The sequence below is a fragment of the Hypanus sabinus genome, chromosome 24 (assembly GCF_030144855.1).
Source record: "Hypanus sabinus isolate sHypSab1 chromosome 24, sHypSab1.hap1, whole genome shotgun sequence".
In the NCBI taxonomy this organism is placed as follows: Eukaryota; Metazoa; Chordata; class Chondrichthyes; order Myliobatiformes; family Dasyatidae; genus Hypanus; species Hypanus sabinus.
Genome location: NC_082729.1, coordinates 2,141,200 through 2,167,334, shown reverse-complemented (window position 1 = coordinate 2,167,334; position 26,135 = coordinate 2,141,200). Strand labels below are relative to the sequence as shown.

Below are 26,135 nucleotides of genomic sequence, written 5' to 3'. Positions count from 1 at the left end.
TTTAATTGACACACAACTTGGAACAGGCCTTTCTGTCCCTTCGAGCCATGCCACCCAGCAATCCAATTTAATCCTAGCCTAATCACGGGACAATTTACAAAGACCAACTAACCTACCAACTGGTACATCTTTGGACTGTGGGAGGAAACCCACATGGTTACGGGCAGAACATACAATCTCCTTACACTCAATGGCAGGAATTGAACCTGGGTCTACCCATCAATCCTCTCTGAGAGAACCATCCGCCTCCCCACCATAATGGCACAACTCTTTACATCCATTTTTCTTGTTATATTTTGTTATAAAAAGTTAGTTTAAAATACAAGCAATTTTCCATATGGCTTTCAGAACTTGGAGTGAAGGCAATCAATTACCTTTCAACCATCTCCTATTTAGAATAAAGAATTCTCATGAGCAAAGCTTTTCCTTTGTTCTCAGGCTGAACAGTTAGTTTTTAAAAAAAATAGATAACACATACAAACAGATTTACTTTTCAAAGCATTTAATTTTTTTAAGTATTTTATTAAAGATATTCAAATTCAAACAAAAGGCTTGAAATTCAATAACAGTTCAATTGTATATCTGCTACAAATATTTTTTTAAAAATCTATTATGGCACAAAATAAATTATGAGCACATCAATATAACTCAGTACACCAACACTTCTCAAAAACATACAATGACGTCTACACTGTACACATAAAAAATCTTTTATACAAACATTTCAACATCAGGCAGATCCTTGTGCTGTTTTGAATTAACTTCCATCTCCCCCAAATTCAAAACCACATCAAAAAGGACCTTAAAATGTAATCGAAGTTGAAGATGATGTATCGTTGCAGAACACTATTCCAGTTATTTTTCGTGATGTATTGGGATGTAACCACCATTAAATCAAAGATTAAAACATGGCTTACATCATCCTGTTAATAAGTGCCTTTATTTAATGTATTTATGGAAAAATTTGTGAATACTGCTACTTTTTGTCATTGTGACAAATTAATCCTTCTAAAGTAAATATTCGTAATTTTCCCCAAGTCTTTGAAGGTTCTGGTGGTCAGACATGTTTGTAACAATGTCTTTTTCCTGGAGAATACTCAAGTACCTTAATGCTCTTCCTGTCGTTCGTAATACTATTGCGATGGAGAGAGGGTGTAAACTAACAGAGTGGAATTAGAGTATTCTGTGGCCTGACAAATCATATCAGTGTGCACATTGGAGCAATCTGTTAGACTGCTGGAAATGTGGCCATGACTGGCTGCTTTTATTCTAAGGTGAACATAATGAATTTCTCATTCATTGGCCCACAACTACAATTATATTAGTGTTCTAGGTTATGACTTAAACAAACAGGATTTGCTAACTAGGCTCCTAAATATTGATAGGTTTACGTCAAAAAATGGCAGTCTTTAACTAAGACTAACTTTTGACCAGCCAAGTCTTGCTTCTCAATGTCGTCTGTCTTGGTCTGAACTACTCATTGGGCAAGATGATTGGCCTGCATCTGGACAAAGTGTCAGAGCTATAAATGGCTTCAGTTTTTATTCTGATGATTTCTGAATAAAAATAAATACTAGAAAACCGAAGAGGAGGAAGACAGAATAAAGGAGTTCTCAAATTGTTAGTTTTCATAATCTGGAAAGAAGGCGATTAGATATCTCTCTTGCAGCCATGTCCTACCAGAAGGTAGGAACTTGTCTTGGCAAGTTTATCCATTGAGCAGGAGACTCACTCACAGACAATATTTTATCCATAAACCCCTACTATCTCAAGGATGGCAGGACAAGGGAAAGAAAGGACACTCCTATCTTCTCTAAGCAGCTTATGGGGAATTCAAGTGACTTGTTAAATATTTAAATAAACCAACACGTTACATCAAGATTCTGTATTGAATCTTGACTGATCCCACAAGAAAGTAATTAGAGTTTTTCCCCCTCTCTGCACATTGGGTGTTTGACAATCTTTTTTTTAATGGTTTGTTTTTGGCTTCTTTGTTTCGAGGCTGCCTGTAAAGAGACAAATCTCAAGGTTGTATACTTTGATAATAAATCCACTTTGAACAGAAACAAGAGCCAGTGCCATTAAATTGAAGTAACGAATCTGGAACAGGATTTCTAATATCAATACCAGAAACTTGTAATACAGGATTCCTGCAAAATCCACTCGAGTCGTTGAAATTACGCATCTGCAGCAATGCAGTTTGACTCTCGTGCCCTCAATATGGTCCAGTGAAGCGTCGATTCGGGAAAATGGTCACCTCAGTCTTTCTGGTGATACTTATGTTTGGGGAACCACTAATTCCAGGGCATATCCTGAGATCACTGACGTTCAGGACGAATTCTCTGGCAAAGCTTCAGCGTCTTCTAAAATAGGGGTTCCCAACCTGGGATCCACTGACCCCTTGCTTGATGGTATTGGTCCATGGCATAAAAGGGCTAGGAACCCTTGATCTAAAGGTTTTTCCAAACCCCAGAGTCGAAGGATAATACTGAATTACTACGCTGCTCAGAAACCTCCGATTTTAAATCATTTTCCTCATTTAATTCTCGAAGAGATTATAATTTGGATGTAAAATGTCTCCTGTGTATGGGGAGGGCTCTTGTAATCTCTCATGTCAATAACGCCATCCGTCTGGATGATATTCGATATGTTAAACCCATTCGCCATGGGCAGTCCCTGGGCAAGTCCATCTCCCAACTGGGATGTTGGCTCGAGCCGGGTCAGAAGTGAAGAATCCATCATTCTTCATTTATTTGCAGGGGAGAGAACATTTTGACGAAAGTTTGATCTTATGCTCACGAAATATTTGGAATAATTTAGCTGAGGTGCATTTCGCACACTGGGCGGCCTAAACCAAAGGGGAGGTACCAGGTCAATGTACCAGTCCCTCCGCGCCTACCGTAGGCCACACTTCAGAAAAGATCAAACACTGACAGGGATACTTTGCTGCAAAAATTTACATCTACAATTGTTATCGCAGCCCAACAACTGAGGGCAAACACAGGCAAGCCAAGTCTCGGGTGTATTGCGGAACAGATCAATATTCATTCGGAATTTAAGGGATTTAAGGGATTTACTCCACTCCCCACAAGTTTTTGTTTAAAATCAAGGTTGTATTATAAAATCAAAAGTTTTCTAATATCATGGGTTTACACATCCCAATATATCATGATACCATGAAATCCAAAATACTGACATCATCGCAACATTGAAATTAATACAAAAAAATAAGAAACGAACGATAAAAACCCCTTTGAAAGTATCACATGCCCAGTCAGCGACAAGTACTTAATAGCCACATGTATCACCACAGTGGCCACCGCACACAATCTTGTACAGTTTGGATGGGCCGATATTCCGGGATACTTTCGATGGTTTACTGGGCAGCTATCCTGTGAAGTTGCCATCCATTACGGGCATCGAGCATTTCTCCTTCATTAAACAAGGAAATCCAGTGGCAAGTTCAAAAATGACTAATAACCAGTTTATACACCACAATGTATTAAATACAGATTCTTAGAATGATTGCATCCTTATTTTTGACATGTAGATTAGGAATGTTACATTCTCAGTATAAGACAGCGGAACAGAGCAACGTTCCAATCGTTTCATCGTGTACTGCTACACATTACTGTAGAAAATTATTAATGAAAATAGAGAGTGTCTAGAAAACAGTTTGAGGTCTGCTGTGTTTAACTTCTGAGCTGAGAGGCTTACTGCTTAACATTCTATTGCAGGGTTTGAGTAAACAGTAACGACCCATAAATGCACAAGAACAAAGCTTATTGACAAAATTAGGAGGCTGTAGTCTTACGGGGTGGTATCACTAATGAGGCAACGAATAGCTCCGAGTATTCTGAACGTCTCAAGTTGGATTGTGCCCTGATTTTGGTTTTTATACCCCACAATGTGATTTATTCAAGGACCATCGCAAGTCCTGTAAACGTGCATAAATCTTGTCATCGGCGATACGCGGTAATGAACTCAAAGCCTCCTGTTTTTGCCAGTAAGGCACATTAATTACAACTGCCTGTCACAGAAAGGCTGGGTGTTTTACTGGTCGAACTACATTATGGGATTTATGCTGCTCGACAAATCCACGTAGCAGCTGAGTTAACCAGTTTGCCCCGGTCACCTGGCCAAAGCCACCGCCCGTCTTCCGCAGCCCCGTGTCAAAGTTGCCCTTCACTTGGGTTCGCAGCTCCTTTACAAAGATGGCCAGAGCCACTGGGTCATATCCTTTACAAAGATGGCCAGAGATACAATACACTGATAACATTGCCAGAAACTACTTCATACCGAGCAGTCTGAATATCTGCGAGTAGAAAGAGCTTCCAGTAAAATTGTATTTGTTTACCCAGCCATTGTCTACAAATCCAAATCAAGCCCTCTGCAAATCCAACTGCCAAGATTTCTACAGGTAAACTGGTTAGCTTTAATAAGGACAGACTTTTCACCCAGAACTCGAATTTTCACTCACTAAGTAGGTGCATGATTAACGCCATCAGCATCCCTTTATGGCCCTGGTTATTTGCTTCCTTGTCTACAAGAGGCAACGAGGAAAAAGGTCCTTGCTGCGTAATACGATTAATGCCTGGTCGTAACAGAAAAAAACTGATTGAATGCAGAACAAACTGTAAAATAAGTCTGAATGGGCTTAGCATAGATATCTTCACATTTATTAAAATATCAACATGTCACTCTTAACATCAACTCCTGATAAATATGCAGCTGGCCTGCGGGCCAACTATTTTAAATTTAACTCCCTTTCCAGAGAACTTCGGGTTTGAGGTAGCATTGCAGCTTGAGACAGCAACTATGAAGACACTTTGCCAGAAGTGAAAGTGAAGGAAGGGAATCTGGCGTTTGCGGCAGTCTCATCTGCTCAGGAAGTGGTTTTAGTAAGCTCGTTGTGCTCTTTTATTCACGCCCTATAAGGACCGAGACATTCCTTAATTCCGGTTTTAACATTATGCCCATTATAGTCAATCAAGTCTACGTCACTGACAGTTTAGAATTATTCGCACCTTCTGAACAAATTAAACACCAAGTATTGTTAAGATTAACTTACAAGTTATTTATGATGCCATCTGTAATCTAAATTAGTGACTATGACACTCCTAATTAAATTGCATAATTTTATAACTTTCCGGATTAAATTAACTAAAGTTACACTGTTACCAAACTCAGTGCAATATTAGCAGCAACAACCTTTGACGCACCAGTGTTTGTCAACAGAAAGGTCAAATACCCGGAGACAAGTATTCGAAACAGCATTCTTGGATTTGTTCGTGAATTGAAGGCTCCTGCCTCCAGCCTACGCGCTCCAGTCTCCAGACTGGCTCGCTAACAATGAATTCAGCTCACACTTGCTCACAGAATAAAATTTGGCATAAATTCACACCAGTCAAAACGGGCAGTTGTATCTAAACCCTGTGTTGGCAGATTAGAAAAAAAAGGCATGTACTGGCACTCGGGTTTTAGTAAGTATATAGAACAGTGATTTGGTGACATCTTGCAAAAAAAAGTCTATTGACACTCATGTATATTTCTTATATTTAAGCATTTGGGTTAAACAGGCTTCCTGGCCATGACCAGAGGATAGAATCACTGCCTTCTGTCACTAAATACAAGTACAAGGTTTTAATTCGGTGGGAAATGTCTGCGCGCGCACGCACACAAAGAATCATTCTGTTCCTTTTACGGCCAAGAACATGCTGTCAAATACACTTTCTTCACCGTTTTGGCCAATTGTAAATTGTACAGGACGAGCTAGCAACAGAATATTTGTCTCCAGTTACCACCAGAGGCGGAAGGAAAATCCAAGCTTGCTTCACCGTAACCTTCAAAGGTCCATGGGGGAAAATCACAGGCAAAATGTCCGCTATCAGAAACATCATGCACTCTCAGTTCGCCCTATATTACTATTTAAACGCTTCTAAGAGTAAGAAATGGAAAATACCTCTGCAATACAACCCACACAGCTTAATCGTACTAAACCATGACTGAAACAAATTTCTATTCATTTCCAAAGATATACTATAACCATGACAGTGTTCCTAATCAAATATTTTTCATGGCATTTTATACTTTGCCATTTTTGTACAGTTTATTTTCTGTTGCAATAGCATCTATTTCAACAGGTCTACACATGAGTTCTGCCTATTAAGATTCAGTGGGATACTAGGTTCTTGTTAGGGTTAGGGAAGGACAGTTCAACGGGAGATTGTATGAGGCAAATCCGGGCCCTGACTGGTACTTCGAAGTTACATTTATGCCATCTGAGCTCTTTCAAAGACGAGGTAATATTAACTACTGGTAATAATGTAAACAAGGTCATATTGGCCCAGCCAACTGCTACACAAATTTTTCCAATTCAGCATCAGCTAGAATCAAGTGTTCATTTAACAAGGAACCAATCCACTAATCGCCAAATGTTCAAATAACACTGGACAACAAAGATTTTACTTCCTGAATATTTCTGGGTGCCTCTTATGGATTTCGGGCAACTGATCACGAAAATCACCATCGAATTTCCATATCATGAATTATCTTTTTCAGATCACCTATATTTGTTATTTCAGTTCATAATTCAAGTCAAAGTAACTGATGACAAAATTAAGGGAGGCATTTTTGTTGGTCCACAAATCAAATAGGTTATCAAGGACAGGCAATTCAAAGAACTTCTAGTGGGACCAGAGAAAGTTACATGGAAGGCATTCAAGGTTGCTGTTGAAAAATGTATTGGCAACTACAGAGCATCAAGCTGCATGTAGCTGGTTGACAACATGTTTCAAGCATACAAAGCCATGAAGTGCAACATGTCACTAAAGGTTCATTTTCTGCATTTCCATTTAGACTTCTTCCCTGCAAAGCCTGGTGCTGTCAGTGACGAGCACGGTGAAAGGTTTCACCAGGACATTGAGGTCACGGAGAAATAGTATCAGGGGAACTGGAATCCATCAATGTTGGCTGATTATTGTTGGACACTTAAGCAAGAAGCCTCAGACACTGAGTACAAATGAAAATCATCAACAAAACATATTTAGCATGGTTGAACTATTGCAAAACATCAGCACCATTATGCAATTAAACACACTAGAATTAAATAAAAGTTATTTTCTTGTTTCTCCAAATTCCTACATGATACAAGTAGTCTGAAATTATATTTGTGTTCAACTTCAAGTGGTTTATCATAGAAAGATAAATTCTGAGGAAGCAACACTTTAAAAAAAATTTGTTGTCCAGTGTTTATCTCAAATCTGGGATGAAAATATGACAATTTATTGGGCATTCCAAATCTTTATTCTTTAAACAAACAATAAAGGGTCCTTGCAATAGTCAAATATGACGTTTTGAGGGATTCATCTGGTACTAACTTTCTTAGATATTAAAGAAACTTGCTCAATAACTTGCATGTTTCTTACATATGATTGGCTGGTTAATAGGAAATAAATGTTAAGTTATTGAAATTTTGCACTTATTTTAAATAACCCTGCAACAATATATACAAGAACGAGAGTTCATTGTGGGCAAAGGCATAATTTTGTGCGCTTGGTAGAAGACTAAATGTTATCATGGGGCCAAGGGTTCAGAATCCAGATGCAATTCTTGTGTAATTTCCACAGGATTCACACTCCACTAGAAATTGACATTCACAGAGGAATTTTCAAACCTGCCTGAAACTTGGAGGAAGCCACAGTGTCTCAAACCGATTTCATATTGTGCAGAGATCATAACTGTCTTTATTTTATTGAGATATAGCGCAGAATAGGCCCTTCCAACCCTTTGGACCACACCACCCAGTAAACCTCCAATTTAATCCTAGCCTACTCACGGGACTATTTACAATGACCAATTAACCTACCAACCAGTACATCTTTGGACTGTGGGAGAATGTACAAACTCCTTACAAGCAGCGGCAGGAATCGAACCTCGGTCGCCCGTACTGTAAAGCGTTGTGCTAACCACTACGCCACCATGCCACCCTGATCTGAGACCAGACTTACAAAAATCAGAACCAAACTAACCCATGAAGAACTGACATTTCCAAAGAGTTCCACACTTCTACCACCTTCAGATCATTTCTAACCGAAAGACTCGCTTCAATTTTTTTTTACCTTTAACCCCCAACTCTGATCTCCCACTTGCAGCAACTCAAATCACGGAAGTCTTTCCCTGCACTCACTATTTTTGCAACTCAAGAGGTTTAGGACTTTGAAAGAAATTCTGCAGATCTGGGGAGGGGCAAGTGGAGATGGAAACAGAAAGTTTCTGAATAAAGGCATGGGATGTAAAAATCCAGAAACAGGTAGTGTATTATATAAAGGCTTTCTCAGAATAGTACAATCAACTCAGGCATCTCCTTTTTGCCAATTACAGCCTTCTATAATAGGGGCATAAAGATTGACCTCTTAATCCTCTGGGCTATCTAATTTCCCTGAACATTTTAATAATTTTGGCCGTGAAGCACATGTAGACTAGTTAAAAAAGGTACTTTTTTTTAATCTACCACAATTCTGTTTTTAAAATATATCTAAACAGTCAAGCTATTGTTTATAAATATAACCACATACACTGGTCCACATACAAATGTGTGACCATATCTCTATACATTCTATACACATGCATGCAGTTAAAATTAGCATACGTTGCAAAAAATAAATTAAAATCCTCACAGAACCAACCAGTTGACTAAAAAATGCTGGTAATTTTGGATTTAAAAAAAAATCACGTCATAAAAATCGCACTATAAAGGCTTTGTTCCTGAAATTAATGGGAATGAACCCATTTTAGGCCAGTTATTTCTGAGGAATGATGTGCTGGTCTTTGGATAGATTTTGAAACCATCAAAACCAAATGTAATTCCACTGCAACCTTGACTTGCAAGGCCTGGTACAATGTGACCTTCATACCTGGGGAGAGGGGGCATTTCCCACACTGCATCAAAGCAATCATCTTTTGCAATCTATGGAAAATATTTAATTTCATTAAGGCAAGAAAATCAGCAATTATTGCAACATCATTACAAGAACACACTGATATTGCTTTGAAAGATTTGTCATATTGCCTTGAATTCAAAATACCAAGTGAACCACCCAAACACTGCAATCTTGTGCAGTATCTGGTGAGGATGATCCTCCCATTGACAAACTGATGGAACGATGTTTCAAGTTAGATTTTTTTTGTTTGTATTTTGGACCACAGGCTTGCAAATAGAAAGTTGCCATCCCTTTTGTAACACACCGAAAAACTGCTGGAGGAACTTGGCAAACAAGAGAAAGATCTGCAGATGTTGGAAATCAGAGCAGCACACACAAAATGCTGGAGGAACTCGGCAGGTCAGGCAGTGCCCATGGAAATGAATAAACAGTCAACGTTTCAGGCCCAGACCCTTCATCAGGACTGAAACACTGACTGTTTACTCTTTTCCATAGATGCTGCCTGGAGGAACTCGGCAGGTCAGGCAGCATCTGTGGAGGGTAAGAAATAGTCAGTGTTTTGGGCAGCGGTTCTCCATTCCAGAATTGAAAGGCTTATCCTAGAAGGAGCGTTTGATGGCTCTGAGCCTGTACTCACTGGAATTCAGAAGAATGGAGGAGGGGAGGAAGAGGGATGAACTCATTGAAACCTGCCAAATATTGAAAGGCCTAGATACAGTGGGTATGGTGAGTATGCTTCCTATGGCGGGACAGACTAGGGCCAGAGAGCACGACCTCAAAATAGAAGGATGTCCAGATTATGAGGAGTTCCTTTAGCCAGAGAGTGGTGAATCTGAGGAATTCGTTGCTACAGGCGTCTGTGGTAGCCAAATTATTCGGTATATTTATGGCAGACGTTGACAGATTCTTGATTAGTCGGGATTACCGGGAGAAGGTAAGAGATTGGGGGAGGAAATGGCTGAGAGACGATGAAATGATGGAGCAGATGAGTTAAATGGCCCAATTCTACTCCTACATCTTAAGGTCTCATCAGCAGTGCTTTAGTAATTTCCTGACCTGCCGAGTCGCTCCAGCTTCCCTGTGCGTGTTGCTCTGGATTTCCAGCATCTGCAGAATCTCCTGTGATTCCAATCATCCATTGTCGCTTCGCTCCGTGGGGGAGTAACGCCTTCAACTGGTATAAATGCCGACATTGTACCACGCCAAGTCAAAAGGTCTGAGTTACTGTATCGTGACCGTCAGCTTCCCAGTCGCATTCACTAATTCCTTGGGAAGAAAGGCAGGACCACGATACAACGCATACTGCGCATGCTCTCTAAATGAAATGGTCGAGGAAAATGGATACAAAAACAGATTGGATATTGGCACCGCTGAGTAACGCGGTTCCCTTTTCGGACAGCCCCTCGACAGCTTTGAAGCAATTTCAAACTCAGAGGTATCGGTTAAATACTTAATCTTCTACATTAAAAAAAAATTAGATTTTGTTCTTTTTTTAAAAAATCCAGATTTATGTACAGTACCTTGAATCTGTGGCCAGAGTTTAAAAAAAAGTGTGCGTTATTCAGTTCTGACAACAGAAATCTGTTTTTAAAAAAGCCGTTTATACAGGCTACCGAAAAGGAAACTCCGGTAAATCTCTGCTATCACCCGTCCGCTGTTCCAGGACACACAGGCAACGAAATCTGCCCCTCCCTTTCAGACAGATGACGATGTGCGTTTAATTACAGACCCCAAACATACAATGCACCTCAGCTTCAGGAATGATTCAGTGCATAGCGGAACAGGTGACAGGGTTTCAACCGCATTCGCGTTGACTCGCGTTGACTGCGACTTGTGTAAACCTTTTACTTCGCACCCAGTACGTGCGGTTGGCCACCAACACCGAGGTCCTCAAGGGACAATATGGGTGCTGGGCAGCAACTTCTCGAAAGCAGGATCACCCTACACCCCACAGTCAGGAAGTCAGGGGATCCCAACCCGGGGTCCATGGCATTAAAAAAAAAGGTTGGGAACCCCAGAAGCGGTTAGCAGCTGAGACCAGAGATTTCAAATTCACAGTTAAATTTTTATACATGATCCAAAGCCGGAGGCGAGCTACCAGACTACAGCACAACATCATCCTAGTCGTGATCGCTTCTACACAAATATCGAAACCCGCGTCGCGTGCCTTCCGATCAATCCCCAGCCAACCTTGAACTTCTCCAAGAATGAATTTATTGAGGTATGACACGCCACGACGTTTTAAATCTTCAGAATCATCCCTGTCATGATAGATGTACTGTACTAAATTGGCACAATAAACTATTTTTTTCTCAAATTCATCTACTTTTCACTAATAGTTCCAACCTTTAACTGTATCCACATTGTCTTTGAACCAACCCAGCAAATCCGCGAGCCTTTTTATAGACAAACCTCTTCGCCTTCACGTTATCTCCGGGAAGATATCGGACCTTCCTGCGCGTTCTCGTATTCTAACCAGCGTGTCCAAGACATAAAAAATTCACTTTATAATACCACATTAGTTGGTCCGAAAACAACCGATCGTCAAGGCCAACACCAGAAAAGCCCATTTAACCCCACCACCACCCCCTCTGAAAATCCACATCTGATCTAGATTTGATCTGCTCCCCGCAAAGAACCTACGTGGGTTGGGTTAACAGGCTAAAAATCACCAACATGACACTAACTCGTAAAACTAGGACCACAATGAGTCATTTACCTCTCTGTTCCTACACCACACGAAACTACAGTCGCAATCTTCAAACCTTATACTTCCCCTACCCACCCCCCCCACCACCCCTCCCCTGCAAGAATAAACAATCCCGGACCCCTCGGCAATGTCCTCGATGTACCACTCACCCCCCACCCCCCGGAAGAGTTCAACCTGGCGAGGAGCGTTTTTACCTCCTTCCTCTCCCCCCTCCCCATCGTTCACATTCACAGGGGGATGGGGGGCTCCTTCCCACGGGCACGGATCTGAGGACAACGGCTTCGCCCCGGGGAAGGCTCAAACGAAGAAGAGCCCTTGGCAGGACGAGCTTCCAGCAGGGGGTTGGGGAGGAGAGAGACATCGCTCATCCTCCGGGGAAGAGAATTGCATCCGATGCGTTGGAACCGGCCGGGAGGGAGAGAGGGGAGGGGGTAGACGGAAGGGGGGGGGGGAGGCGACGCCCGGCTCGGTCCGTCAACCTAGTAGGAAATATTGGACTCGATTTCCAGCCAGTCTCCTGAGATCATTTTGCGCACCTCGGGGGTCCCGTAGTCGGGGAACTCGAAGTGAGACACCGGGCTGCTGCCGCCCGCCAGAGAGTCGCTGTCCTTGTCCAGGGACAGGTTGCCGCCCGGGCCGGATAGCCCGCCGCCCGCCGCTACGTTCAGGCTCAGGTCGAAGAGCAGCAGCTGTTGGTCGCAGTCGTCGGGCGGCCGGGCGTGGGCGTGGGCGGCGGGCAGCAGCGCCGGGCGCCCGGGGGTCCTGAGCTCCGCGCCCGGTTTCTTGCCGGCCAGGCAGTAATGCAGCAACTCCTCGGGCTCCTCATCGTCCTCGGGCTCCTCCTCGTCCTCCTCCTCCTCATCCTCCGGCTCAGGCTCCGACTCCAGGTCGGGCGGCTGCGGGCGGCGGCCGCTCGGCCCCACGCCGCCCAGCTGACCCTGCGCCTTGGCACGCTTGGCTTTGGAGCGCTCCAGGAGCTGCTTGGCTTTGTGCGTCCGGCTGTGCTTCTTACCCGGCGGCTTCTTGTGAGGCTTGTTGTCGGAGGCGGGGGCGGCAGCGGCAGAGGAGGAGGGGGCGGCGGCTGTCTCTCCCCGTACCTTCTTCCGCGGTCGGTACTTGTAGTCGGGGTAGTCCGCCATGTGCTTGAGGCGCAGCCGCTCCGCCTCCCGAATAAACGGGCTCTTCTCGGCCTCTTTCAGCATCTTCCACTTCTTGCCGAGCCGCTTGGAGATCTCGGCGTTGTGCATGTCGGGCACCTGTTCCATAATCTTCTTTCTCTCGATTTGCGACCACACCATGAAGGCGTTCATCGGCCGCTTGATGTGGCCGCTCGGCGTCTTGCACCAGTCGGGCTGACAGCAGCCCGCGCCCTCCTCGTCGCCGCGGCCCGGGGTCCCGCTCCAGGGGTTGGGGCTCGAAGCCGCGCTCATGTCGCTGATGCCACTGTCGGCCGCCTCGCCGCGCCCCCCTCCTCCTCCACCGCCGCCGCCCCTCCTGGCCACCCCCGTCTGCTGCTGCTGCACCATCTTCCGAGCCGCCCGGCGGAAGATGCGGCGGCGCCCGCAGCCGCCCCAGCGCCCGGTCGCTGCCTCTCTCGCTCCCTCTTCCCCCCGCCGCCCCAGCCGCCCGTCAGTCCGCCGCCCGCCCCTCCCCCCGGAGCCCGACCCCGCCCACACGTGCACACACGCTCATTGGCCGCTCGCCCTGCAGCCAATCGCCGCGCCGCCGGACAGCCCCCCCTTCCCATCCTTCCTGACGTCAACTGGGCGGGGTGGCCAATCGGCGCGCCGAGAAGCGGCGTGGGCACCGGACTGGGGAGGGGACAGGATGAGGGGTGGCACTGGGTCGTGTGTGCCCGGGGAGGGGGGGAATAAGGGGAGGCTGGGCTGGGTTGGGCTGCGGTGAGTGGGCTGCCAAGTGGTGTGGGAGCCGGACCCTCGGCCCGGTCACTCTTTGCCGGACAAGCCCTTCAATCACATCCTTCGTTCTTCCCTGCCATTGATTGTTCCTACAGTCCCCGGCCGTTTCCTCTTCCCATACCCGGCGCCTCCCGTCACTCCGTCCCCGCCCGTCTGCTCCTCCCGTACCCAGCGTCAGCCCTCTCTCCGTCCTCACACCAGGGCCGACTCCCTCCAGCCCTAGATCCCATTCTTCTTTCCCCGTACCCGGGATCTACCTTCACTCCATCCCCGACCGTCTGCTCCTCTCGTACCTGGCGTCTCTCCTCACTCCGTCCTCGTCCGTCTGCTCCTCTCGCATCCGGCGTTAGCCTGTCCGATTTTGTCCCAGATCCGGCCGTCTCAGCCCACCCGCCTCCCCCGCCCCAGCTCCTAATCTTCTTATCCCGTTCCCGGTATTTCCCTCCCCAGGGATCCGGCCCAACAACATACAGATGCTGAAGAAGCTCCTGGGCGCGGGCCCGGGCGATGAGGTGGTCAGTGGAGACCAATGGACGGTCAACGTTTTGAGATCGAGACCTTTCATCGAGTCCAGATGAAGGGTCTTGACCCGAGCTGGTCAGCTGTCCATTTTCCCTCCACAGATGCTACCTGACCCGCTGAGTTCCTGCAGCAAATCGTGTGCCCATTCAGATTCCAGCATTTGCCGCCTCCGTCTCCTCCCCGCACCGGCCGGGACCTATTCCCTGCTTGTTCTGTTGCCCAGCCTCTCCGGTCTAACTAGCATCTTGAATCCATTATCTCTAGAGAAATTCCAGTAAACTCCTGTGAACCCTAGATCTCTGTGATCAGCATCCCATATCGCTCTCTCTGGCCCACCTTCCTTCACTCACACTGTTGTATCGACTCGGTGCCTGCTTCCACTCATCAAAATCAGGCTTATTATCACCGACATATATCGTGAAATGTGTTGTTTTGTGGCAGCAAGACATAAAAAATATTAAGTTATAATGTAAGAAAAACAAATCCTGCGAAATAGAATAGCGAGGTAGAATTCATGGGTTCGTGGTGTTCATGTATTTTTGGTCCTATAGACTATTCTGATGGCGGAAGGGAGGAAGTTGTTTCTGAATTATTGAGTGTGTGTCTTCAGGCTCCTGTGCCTCCTCCCCGATGAGAGGAGAGGATGTCCCGGATGGCGGGGGTCCTTTGTGATGGATGCCGCTCTTTTGAAGATGTGTGGCAAGGTGGTGCCCGTGATGCCCACTCGCAGTCTGCGTATTGCAGTCTCTTCTGCACCCTCCACTACTCCCAAGGATTAGCGCCCGCAATTCTCTTGGTAACGGCCCAACGAGCGCTTTACACTGCATAGACACGAGAGAAAATCTGCAGGCGCCGGAAATCCAGAGCAACATACACAAAATGCTGGGGGAACTCAGCAGGCAGGTCAGGCAGCATCTATGAAAATGAATAAGCAGTCAACGTTTCGGGCCGAGACCCTTCATCAGGATGGGTTTGTTTATTTCCACAGGCGCTGTCTGACCTGCTGAGCCACCCCCCCCCCCCCAGCAATTTCTGTGTGGAGCGCTTTCGTACAGCAAAGCAGAAAACGTTGGAGGAACTGTGCGGTCAGGCCGCGTCAGTGAAGGAAAAGGGATCGAAAAATCTTGACCCGAAACGTTAACTGTCCAATTCTCAGTATAGGTGCTGTCTGACCTGTTTAGTTCCTCCAGCGTTTTGTGGGATTCCAGTATCTGCGGAATCTGATATATTTTACATGGGTTGACTACAAACGCCATGCTTACGCTCTTTGCCTTAATAAATCTCATGCTCTACCACTGTTCTCTTAGCTCGTACCACCGCTTTCAAAGACAAACATTCTTTAGAACAGAGCAGGCTCTTCGGTCCACAATCTCTTCCTGACCCTTCAGCCTACTCCAAATCGGAGTTGGGTTCAATTCCTGCCGCCGCCTGTTCTCCCTGTGACCGCGTGGGTTTCCTCCGGGTGCTCCGGTATCCTCCCACAGTCCAAAGACGTACCGGTTGGTAGGTTAATTGGTCATTGGAAATTGTCCCGCGATTAGGCTCGGGTAAAATCGGGGGATTGCTGGGCGGCGTGGCTCGAAGGACCGGAAGAGCCTGTTCTGCACAGTATCTGAATCAATCAATAAACAAACAAACCTCCATTTATCTTTCAACCAGCGTCTCTTAAATGTCCCTAATATATCTGACTCAGCCACTAACCCATTCCCCTCACCCTTTGCGCCAAAATGGACGCATTCCTGCCGTTTCCTGACACTCGTCCACTGGAAATCAAAGCAGGCCGGGCAGAATGCATGGAAAAATAAAAGTCCTGATGAAGGGACTCGGCCCGAAACGTCGACTGTTTATTCATTCCCATAGATGCTGTCTGGCCTGCTGAGTTCCTGCAGCCAATTTAATTACGTCTTCGGCAGTGTGTTTCCTTCCTCTCAGCTTACCGCGCCTTGACCAGACACAGACCCGGCCGCTGGAGAAGACCGGACGCCCCGCTTCCAATCTATTCATACCTGTCGCATGTGTGTTTTAAAAGCCTGATGATAGTCGGGAAACTGGTTTGAGGACTCATCTGAAAATATAAAAAGAAACACGACATTAAAATGATTTAGACTTGGTGGTACAACAGATACCGAGCAGAAATTAGACACCCAGTGTCTGATGGGTGGAGGGGTGGATACACATCTCTAGCAAAGGAGGTGTAAGATACACCTTCCCTCCATTATCCTGCAGGACACCCTTGGGCAAGGTATAGTATCTGCTCCCCCCCCCCCCCCATCAGGATCACGTGAAACCATAGGGGCAGGTGGTGCATGGTCGTACCAGCGGCTAGTGCATATCACAAGTCCTGGTTATGTGACCACTGACACCAGGCAGACAATCTCTGAAGAGTATTGATAATGGCTGGGGGGGGGGGGGGGGGTCACCCGTCTTGTAAAGACACTGCCCAGAAGAAGGCAATGGCAAACCACTTCTGTAGAAAAATTTGCCGAGAACAATCATGATCTTGGAAAAACCACGATCGCCCAAGTCACACGACACACACATAACGAACGAACGAGTTTAAAGCCCCGTTGTTGGATAAAAACGCTGGGCAGACGGCCGGAGAAGTCCGGGTAGGAAGGAAGTTATGACCCCGCGCAAGTTCATTACTTCTTGAGGCCTCCCTTGGTCGGGGTCGACCCTGGATGTTGCGTCCCAGCTCTCGACGAGATACGCGAACTAGGGCAGAGAGCAAGCATTTGCCCCTGCAACAGGCTCCCGCTCTCCACACCTCTGACCATCCATAGGAACGGTCTGGCGGCGTTGCAGTCGAGATAGGACGGCCTTAGGGATTCCAGCTCCGGATTCTTCCCTCAGGGGTACTCCCCATGAGTGGGTGTGGCCACCAGGTAGCGGGGGTTTGAGATCAGAGTTTTCCTTCTCCTAGGTGAGCTGCCAGCCGCGACTGAGAGCCCCACCTGTCCGAAGCCATTGGTTTTAAAGGCCAGTAACCCTCCTTTACCCCTTCTTCTGTCAGTAGAAACGGTTCCACTGCGCTTAGGAACTAAGCCGTATATGAAGGCCAGGAGCTGGACGGTTGTCAGAGACTATTTGAGTCGCACGCCTTTGGGAGTATTAATGGGCAGTGGGACCCTGGCCCCATTACCATCCTCGACTATAACAACCTGAAGGAACCCAGTGCATTATTACGCTTTTACATTAATGATAGACGCCAAGACGCCTATCCTTGCCAATTTGATCTTCTTGCTCACCCCTGGATTTAATCACCCCTCTATTGCCTAAAGAACTTCCGCTGATGAGATCTAAACTCTTGAACTCCCTCCCGAAATCCCTTTACATTTTCCTTTCAACGTCTTCCTTTTCCATTTACGAACTTGACTATGGGTTTGGTTATCTCTAAAGTAACCAAATGAGATGCTTTATCTATACTATCCATTCATCCATCCAACCATCGCAATAACAATTCTTTCCTGTCCAAGGATCTTGCGCCGACCAATTACACCCATCTGGCCAAACTTTCTGAAGTACCTCAGCCCGTTCGAGCACGTTAAAGGCGTAGAGAATTGTTCATATTAATTCACATAAAGAAAGTGGCAGCAGTGCGGCGTTCGTTGTAATCCGGATCACATGCGGATTGTGTGAGGTGGAACCAGTGTCGGTGATGCAGATTTAATCAGGTCTGGGTCAGTTATGACCGGGACCTCTAATACGGAAAGGCTATTCCCACGCCAGAGAATTCCTTTCAAACTGCTGAGAATGATCGTATGGGTTGTCAGCGCTTCCTGAGATCGGAAGCCGAATTATACTGCAATTACTTTTTACTACTCCAGCCCGAGATTCACACTAGCGGCGTTGAACAGGAGAAAATATGTACCCGCATCTGAATCTTCTAATGGTGTAGCAACAGGAACTTCGCGCACAATTGGCTTTTCAGAGGGAGAATTAAATGGTATTTGTTAAACTAACATGGCATAAAGTAACTATACTCCGCTTTAATGTTCAAAGCTCCATGGTGTCCATTTCAGTTCTCAGTTTTCTTTTTGTTTCAAACAAGTGAGCGAGTCACCTGGCTTCCCTGTCTCCGATTGGCTCTTGGCTCCTGCTCTATGACGCGTGATGTAGAAAAATAAATTTAAAGAATGAGTGACGTCATTGTTGAATAATTTATTTTTGTGGAATGCGCTGCTCTCAAAAGAAGTGATAATTTGAGTTTATTCCAGAACGGACCAAACTTAATGTTCCCAAGTACTTTTAACGATCTGGCCGGGGGTTAATTATTATTTAGACATGGTCATTACCGGCTAGTCCGTACGCTTTTGGACTGTGGGTGGAAACCGGAGCACCCGGGTCAAACCCACGTGGTCACGGGGAGAAGGCACTGGCAGCGGCGGGAATTGAACCCAGGAAAATCGTTTTCCGACGCTGGAAAACGTCACTCTAACCGTTACGCTGCCGTACCACTCCATGAGGTGGTGCTTCAAAGAAAAGTTTGCCCAACTAGATCCGTGTCTCACAAACAGGGGCAAATCTGCAGGTGCAGGAAATCAAAGCCACGCTCACAAAATGCCGCAGGAACTCAGCAGGCCAGGCAGCTTCTATGGTCCTGATGACGGATCTCTGCCCATAGGTGCTGCCCGGTTTGTGTATATTCCTTTGCTGAATAGATGCCAGTCTTATTTCCTTGCTACATAAGCGAATTCTGGCCTCTGCTTCTCTCCGTATCTGCTTTAGGCTTGACATTGCTCAGCCGGTTTTGGAACTGTTTGCCCTCCCGGGTCACTCACGGTAGCTCAGAATGAAAAATGATGTTATTGAGAATGTAAGGGGCTGGTTAGGGGAGACGCTGAGTGATCGCTCTCTCTTAGGTGGGATAAGCTTGGAAGAAAGGATCAGGGGTCTGCAAGAAGACATTAGTCATGGAACTGGAATGTTCTCAGAGGATGCTGAGTCATCAAATATATTTAAAATGGACCTTTGACCTAGGGGAATTAAGCAGATGGAAACTGGGGTTAATGTGAATGAAGCACAACATTAGCCTTGTTCTTGCTGACAGGTTGCATAGTGGACTGATATGGAAACACCAATGCCCAGGAACAGAAAAAAAGCCTACAAAAGGTAGTGGATACAGACCAGCCCATCACAGGAAAAACCCTGCCCACCACTGAGTATATTTACTAGGAAATCTGCCACAGGAAACCAGCTTGAATCATCAAGGACCCCCAGCAAACAGGCCAGGCTCTCTTCTCACTATTACCATTGGGTAGGAAGTACAGGAGCCTTAGGTCCCACACCACAAGGTTCAAAAACAACTACTACTCTACAGCCATCTGGCTCAAGTATAAGTTTATTGTCATCTGACTATACTGTACATATACACAAGCAAGTGGAATAAGGCTCCTCAGGAGCATGGTCCAGTTTATTGTCATCTGCCTGGACATTGATACAGCCAAACCAAACAACGTTCCTCTGGACCACAGTGCACTCACAAAGCAGATATCACACACAGCGCAGTAGACAAAATGTTACCATAAGTAAGTTAATAAAATATAATTCAAAAATGCATGAAGTGCACCTTTCAGGTAAACAGTCCCAGTGATGAGACCTCAGTGGTGGCAGGGTCTCACAGTCTGAAGGAAGAAGCTGTCATCCAGTCTGACAGTCCTAGTCCTGATGCTCCTGTACCTCCTTCCTGACGGTAGTGAGTCAAAGAGATTGTGGGATGGGTATGAGTGATCCTCAACAAATGCTTTGGCCCTACATATACAATACTCCTAGTAAATGTTTTGGGAGTTAGGAAGGCAGTTGAGAAGAAGGACTGCAAAGGTAGTAATCTCGGGATTACTGCCTGTGCCACGCGACAGTGAGAGTAGGAATGAAATGAGGTGGAGGATAAATGCGTGGCTGAAGGATTGGAGCAGGGGGCAGGGATTCAAGTTTCTGGATCATTGGGACTTCTTTTGTGGCAGGTGTGACCTGTACAAAATTGACGGGTTACACTTGAATCCTAGGGGGACCAATATCCTAGCAGGAAGGTTTAATAGAGCTGTTAGGGAGGATTTAAACTAATTTGGCAGGAGGATGGGAACCAGAATGATGGAGCGGAGGAGAGGGAAAACAGAAATAGATCTAAGGTAGTGAGCAGTAAGGATGTCAGGAAGGACAGGCAGGTGATGGAGCAAATTTGCAACCATTGGGATGAGTTGCAGTGCAATCAATGCAAAAAGTACCAAATACTGGACTTAAGGTATTATACTTAAATGCATGCAGCATAAGGAATAAGGTGGATGATCTTGTTGTACAGCTACAGATTGGCAGGTATGATATTGTGGCCATCACTGAGACGTGGCTAAAGGTTGCATGTCTCTGGGAGCTGAACATCCAAGGATACACAGTGTATTGGAAAGGCATGTAGGTAGAGGGAGTGGCGTGGCTTTATCGGTAAGAAATTATATTAAATCATTAGAAAGAGTTGACATAGGATCGGAAGGTACAGAATCTTTATGGGTTGAGCTAAGAAATCGCAGGGGTAAAAGAACCCTGATGGCAGTTATCTACAGGCCTCCAAACAGCTGCAGTGATGTGGACTACAAATTACAACAGGAAATAAAAAAGGCCTGCCAGAATTATGATAATTGTAGGAGATTTTAACATAAGAATGGATTGGGAAAATTAGGTCGGCACTGGATCTCAAGAGAGAGAATGTCTACGAGATGGCTTTTTAGAACAGCTTGTTGTTGAGCCCACTAGGGGATTGGCTGTACTGGATTGGGTATTGTGTAATGAATCAAAGGTGATTAGAGAGATGGAAGTGAAGGAACCCTTAGGAGGCAGTGATCACAACATGATTGAGTTCACTGTGAAATTTGAGAAAGAGAAGCCGAAATCCGATGTGTCGGTATTTCAGTGGAGTAAAGGAAATTACAGTGGCATGAGAGAGGAACTGGCCAAGGTTGACTGGAAAGGGACACTAGCGGGAAGGACGGCTGAGCAGCAGTGGCTGGAGTTTATACGAGAAGTGAGGAAGGTGCAAGACAGATATATTCCAAAGAAGAAGAAATTTTCGAATGGAAAAAGGATGTAACCGTGGCTGACAAGAGAAGTCAAAACCAAAGTTAAAGCAAAGCAGAGGGCATACAAGGAAGCAAGAATTAGTGGGAAGACAGAGGATTGGGAAGTTTTTAAAAGCTTACAAAAGGAAACTAAGAAGGTCATTAAGAGGGAAAAGATGAACTATGAAAGGAAGCTAGCAAATATCAAAGAGGATATTAAATGCTTTTTCAAGTATATAAAGAGTAAAAGACAGAGGAGAGTAGATATACGACTGATAGAAAATGATGCTGGAGAAATTGTAATGGGAGATAAGGAGATGGCGGAGGAAATGAACAAGTATTTTGCATCAGTCTTCACTGAGGAAGACATCAGCAATATACCGGTCATTCAATAGTGTCAGGGAAGAGAAGTATGCGCAGTCACAATTACGACAGAGAAAGTACTCAGGAAGCTGAATAGTCTAAGGGTGGATAAATCTCCTGGACCAGATGGAATGCACCCTTGTGTTCTGAAGGAAGTAGCTGTGGAGATCACGGAGACATTAACAATGGTCTTTCAAAAGTCGATAGATTCTGGCCTGGTTCTGGAGGACTGGAAGATTGCAAATGTCACTCCGCTGTTTAAGAAGGAGGTAAGGAAGCAAGAAGGAAATTATAGACCTGTTAGCTTGACATTGGTGGTTGGCAAGTTGTTGGAGTCGATAGTCAAGGATGAGGTTACAGAGTACCTGGAGGCATATGACAAGATAGGCAGAACTCAGCATGGTTTCCTTAAAGGAAAATCCTGTCTGACAAACCTAGTGAAATTTTTTGAGGAAATTACAAGTAGGTTAGACAAGGGAGATGCAGTAGATGTTGTGTATTTGGATTTTCAGAAGGCCTTTGACAAGGTGCCACACATGAGGCTGCTAAACAAGATTAGAGCCCATGGAATTACGGGAAAGTTACATACGTGGATAGAGTGTTGGTTGATTGGCAGGAAACAGAGAGTGGGAATAAAGGGATCCCATTCTGATTGGCTGCTGGTTACCAGTGGTGTTCCACAGGGGTCCGTGTTGGGACCGCTTCTTTTTACGTTGTATGTTAATGATTTGGATTATGAAATAGATGGCTTACTGGCTAAGTTTGCTGATGATACAAAGACAGGTGGAGAGCCTGGTAGTGCTGAGGAAACAGAGAGTCTGCAAAGAGACTTGGATAGATTGGGGGAATGGGCAAAGAAGTGGCAAATGAATTACAATGTCAGACAGTGTACGGTCATGCACTTTGGTAGAAGAAATAAATGGGCAGACTATTATTTGAACAGGGAGAGAATTCAAAGTTCTGAGAAGCAACGGAACTTGGGAGTCCTCGTGCAGGATACCCTTAAGGTTAACCTCCAGGTTGAGTCAGTGGTGAAGAAGGTGAATGCAATGTTGGCATTCATTTCTAGAGGAATAGAGTATAGGAGCAGGGATGTGATGTTGAGGCTTTACAAGACACTGGTAAGAACTCACTTGGAATACTGTGTGTGGTTTTGGGCTCCTTATTTAAGAAAGGATGTGTTGACATTGGAGAGGGTTCAGAGAAGATTCACTAGAATGATTCCGGGAATATGAGGAACGTTTGACCGCTCTTGGACTGTACTCGTTGGAGTTTAGAAGAATGGGGGGGACCTCATAGAAACATTTCGAATGTTGAAAGCCATGGACAGAGTGGATGTGGCAAAGTTGTTTCCCATGGTGGGGGAGTCTAGTACGAGAGGACGTGACTTGAGGATTGCAGGGCACCCATACAGAACAGAGATTCAGAGTTTTTTTAGCCAGAGGGTGGTGAATCAATGGAATTTGTTGCCACGGGCGGCAGTGGAGGCCAAGTCATTGGGTGTATTTAAAGCAGAGATTGATAGGTATCTGAGTAGCCAGGGCATCAAAGGTTATGGTGAGAAGTCGGGGGAAAGGGACTAAAGGGGAGATTGGATCAGCTCATGATGAAATGGCAGAGCAGACTCGATGGGCCGAATGGCCAACTTCTGCTCCTTTGTTTTATGGTCTTATGGTCTAAATGTCACAAATAGTGGGAGAGAAATGCCAGTGATCCTCTTCGTGGTTTTACTGTCCCCTGTGGGGTCTTGTGGTCCAATACCTTGCAGCTTCTGTACCTCACAATGATGCAGCCAGACAGGGCAGTCTCGATGGTGCTCCTGTAGAAAGTCGTTAGAATGAGGGCAGAGAGCCTTGCACAGCTCATTCTCCTCAGAAAGTGCTGACTATTAAAGAGGTGTTGTGGGTCCAGGCGAGATCGTCCATTATGTGCACATCAAGGAACCCTTCACTCTTCCCGTGGCAAAACCGTTGATGTGCAATGGATGGAGGTTCTGGACCAGTGTGGATAATTTCAATCACCTCAATGCTGAAAAGACTCCACAACCTACAGATACTTTCAAAGACTCTACAACTCATCCTCTCAGTATTTTTTTTTACTTTCTTATTATTTGCTCCATTTGTCTTTTTCGACACATTCACAAAATACTGGAGGAACTCAGCAAGTTTTCAACATCCGTGAAAAAGAGTAAACAGTCAACGTTTTGGGCCAAGACCCATCACCAGAAATGATGATGGAGACTCTTTTCCAGAGGTGTTTCATGACCTGCTGAGTTCCCCCAGAATTTTATGAGTGTTGTTTCAGATCTCCAGCATCTGCAGACTTCCGCATGTTTAAAATTGTTCAATCCTCCTGACGAAGGGCCTTGGCCTGAAACGTTGACTGCTTATTCTTTTCCATAATTGCTACATGAGCTGCGGAGTTCTTCCAGCATTTTTTGTGTGTTGCTCTGGATTTTCAGCATCTGCAGATTTTATTGCATTACTTTTATACATTAGTTGTTTGTCAGTCTCTGTTCATGTATAAATTTTCATAAACTATACTGTATTTCTTTATTTTCCTGTGAATGTCTGCAAGAAAATGAATCTCAGGGTTGCATATCATGACACAGAATGCCTGTAAAAAGTATACACCCCATTAGGAAGTTTTCATGTTTTATTGTTTTACAACCTTGAATCATATTGGATTTAATTTGGCTTTTTTTCTCTGATCAACAGGAAAAAGACTTTCATGTCAAAGTGAAAACAGATCTCTACGAAGTGACTAAATTCAAATATAAAACACAAAATAATTGAATACATATGTATTCACTCCCCATCCCTTTAATATGCACACCAAATCATCACTGTTGCAGCCAATTGGTTTTAAAAGTCACATAATTAGTTAAATGGAGATCTGTTTTTGGAGACCTGTTTTCAGTCACGGTGCTTGTAGTAAAAATAGACTTGTAACTGAAAGGTTCAACTGCTGGTGAGTCAGTATCCTGGCAAAAACTACACCATGAAGACTAAAAAACACTCCAAGCAACTCCATGAAAATGTTATTGAAAAGCACAAGTCAGGAGATGAATACAAGAAAATTTCCAAGTCACTGAATATCCCTTGGAGTATAGTTAAGTCAATCATCAAGAAATGGAAAGAATATGGCAGGCCACCTTCAAAAACTGAGTGGCCGTGCAAGAGGGTGATTAGTGAGGGAGGCCACCAAGAGATCTATGACAACTCTGGAGGAGTTACAAGCTTCAGTGGCTGAGCTGGGAGAGTCTGCACATACAACAACTGTTGCCCGGGTGCTTCACCAATCACAGCTTTATGGGAGAGTGGCAAAGAGAAAGCCACTGTTGCAAAAAAAAACTCACATGAAATCTCGGTTAGTGTTTGCCAGGAGCCATGTGGGAGACTCTGAAGTCAGCTGGAAGAAGGTTCTATGGTCTGATGAAACCAAAATTGAGCTTTTTGGCCATCACTCTAAACAGTGTCAAAAAAAGCCAAATAAATGACATAACATGAAAACTTCCAAGACGGGTAAATACTTCTTATAGGCAGTGTATATGTATGTACTTTGATAGTAAATTTACTTTGACTTTGAATGACAGAGGAAGTCTGTGGTGCCAAAAAGCCTTTAAGGGCTTCCTTGAGGCAATATATGGAACCAGACAGATTCTGGGGCTCCTTAGGGTCTGGTTTCTGAGTGATACTATACGTGAGTGGCCTGATCATTTCTAATAAGTTCAAGTTCTTTTGCTTGATCTACTACTGGGCATGACACAGTAGTGTAGTAGCCAGTGCAACAGTTCACAGCACCAATGATCAGGGTACAATTCCCACTGCTGTCTGTGTGGAGTTTTAACGTTCTCCCTGTGACTGTGTGGGTTTCCTCCAGGTGCTCCGGTTTCCTCCCACATTCCAAAGATGTACCAGTTAGGGTAAGTGAATTGTGGGCATTCAATGTTGGTGCTGGAAGCATAACAATACCTGCGGCTGCCCAGCACATCCTCCGACTGTGTGCTCTTTGCTGCATACGACACATTTCACTGTATGTTTCGATGCTTTGATGTACATGTGACGACTAAAGCTGATCTAATCATATTCATCAGTGAGGCTGCCTTGCGAATCCATGAGGAAAGTATAGGAGAATGCAAGCGGCTCAACAGGAGAAATATTAGTGTTTTTTTCTGCACATAGATCAGATTGCTCTCCATAGGTCTCAAACATGAGGAAATCTGCAGATGCTGGAAATCCAAAGCAACTCGCACAAATTGTTGGAGGAACTCAGCAGGCCAGGCAGCATCTATGGAAAAGAGTAAACAGTCAACGTTTCAGACAGAGCCCTTCATTGGGGCTGGAAAGAAAGAGGTAACTTACCCTTGTTTCATCTATCACCTCCCTCCTTGTACTTCTTCCTCCCCTCCCCCCCATCTTACTCTGACTTCTCTTTCGTTCCAGTTCTGATGAAGGTCTCGGCCTGAAGCATTGACTGTTTACTCTTTTCCATAGATACCGCCTGGCCTGTTGAGTTGCCCTCACAGGGTACTGGGACTTGAGAAATGTTTGTGGAGTTTTGTGGTGGGGTTGGCGGTCTGTTCCCCTGGGTGCCGTGTCTAATTGGAAAGCTGGGAGAAGGGGGTGAACAC

General features: G+C 45.2%; 1 protein-coding gene and 1 long non-coding RNA gene across 2 annotated transcripts; both read right to left on the bottom strand.

Moving 5' to 3' along the window:
* Window positions 1-11,752: 11,752 nt before the first annotated feature.
* LOC132380752 (transcription factor SOX-11-like) lies at window positions 11,753-13,267 on the bottom strand. The gene has a single exon (XM_059949744.1). The coding sequence runs from the start codon at window positions 13,176-13,178 to the stop codon at window positions 12,132-12,134; it is 1,047 nt and encodes a 348-aa protein (XP_059805727.1). The 5' UTR covers window positions 13,179-13,267; the 3' UTR covers window positions 11,753-12,131.
* A 765-nt stretch (window positions 13,268-14,032) lies between these two features.
* On the bottom strand, window positions 14,033-17,670 carry LOC132380753 (uncharacterized). The gene is made up of 3 exons (XR_009507844.1): window positions 17,619-17,670; window positions 16,100-16,158; window positions 14,033-14,914 (listed from the first exon to the last, which is right to left on the bottom strand). It is a non-coding gene; the product is annotated as an uncharacterized LOC132380753 (long non-coding RNA).
* Between the last annotated feature and the right edge of the window lie 8,465 nt (window positions 17,671-26,135).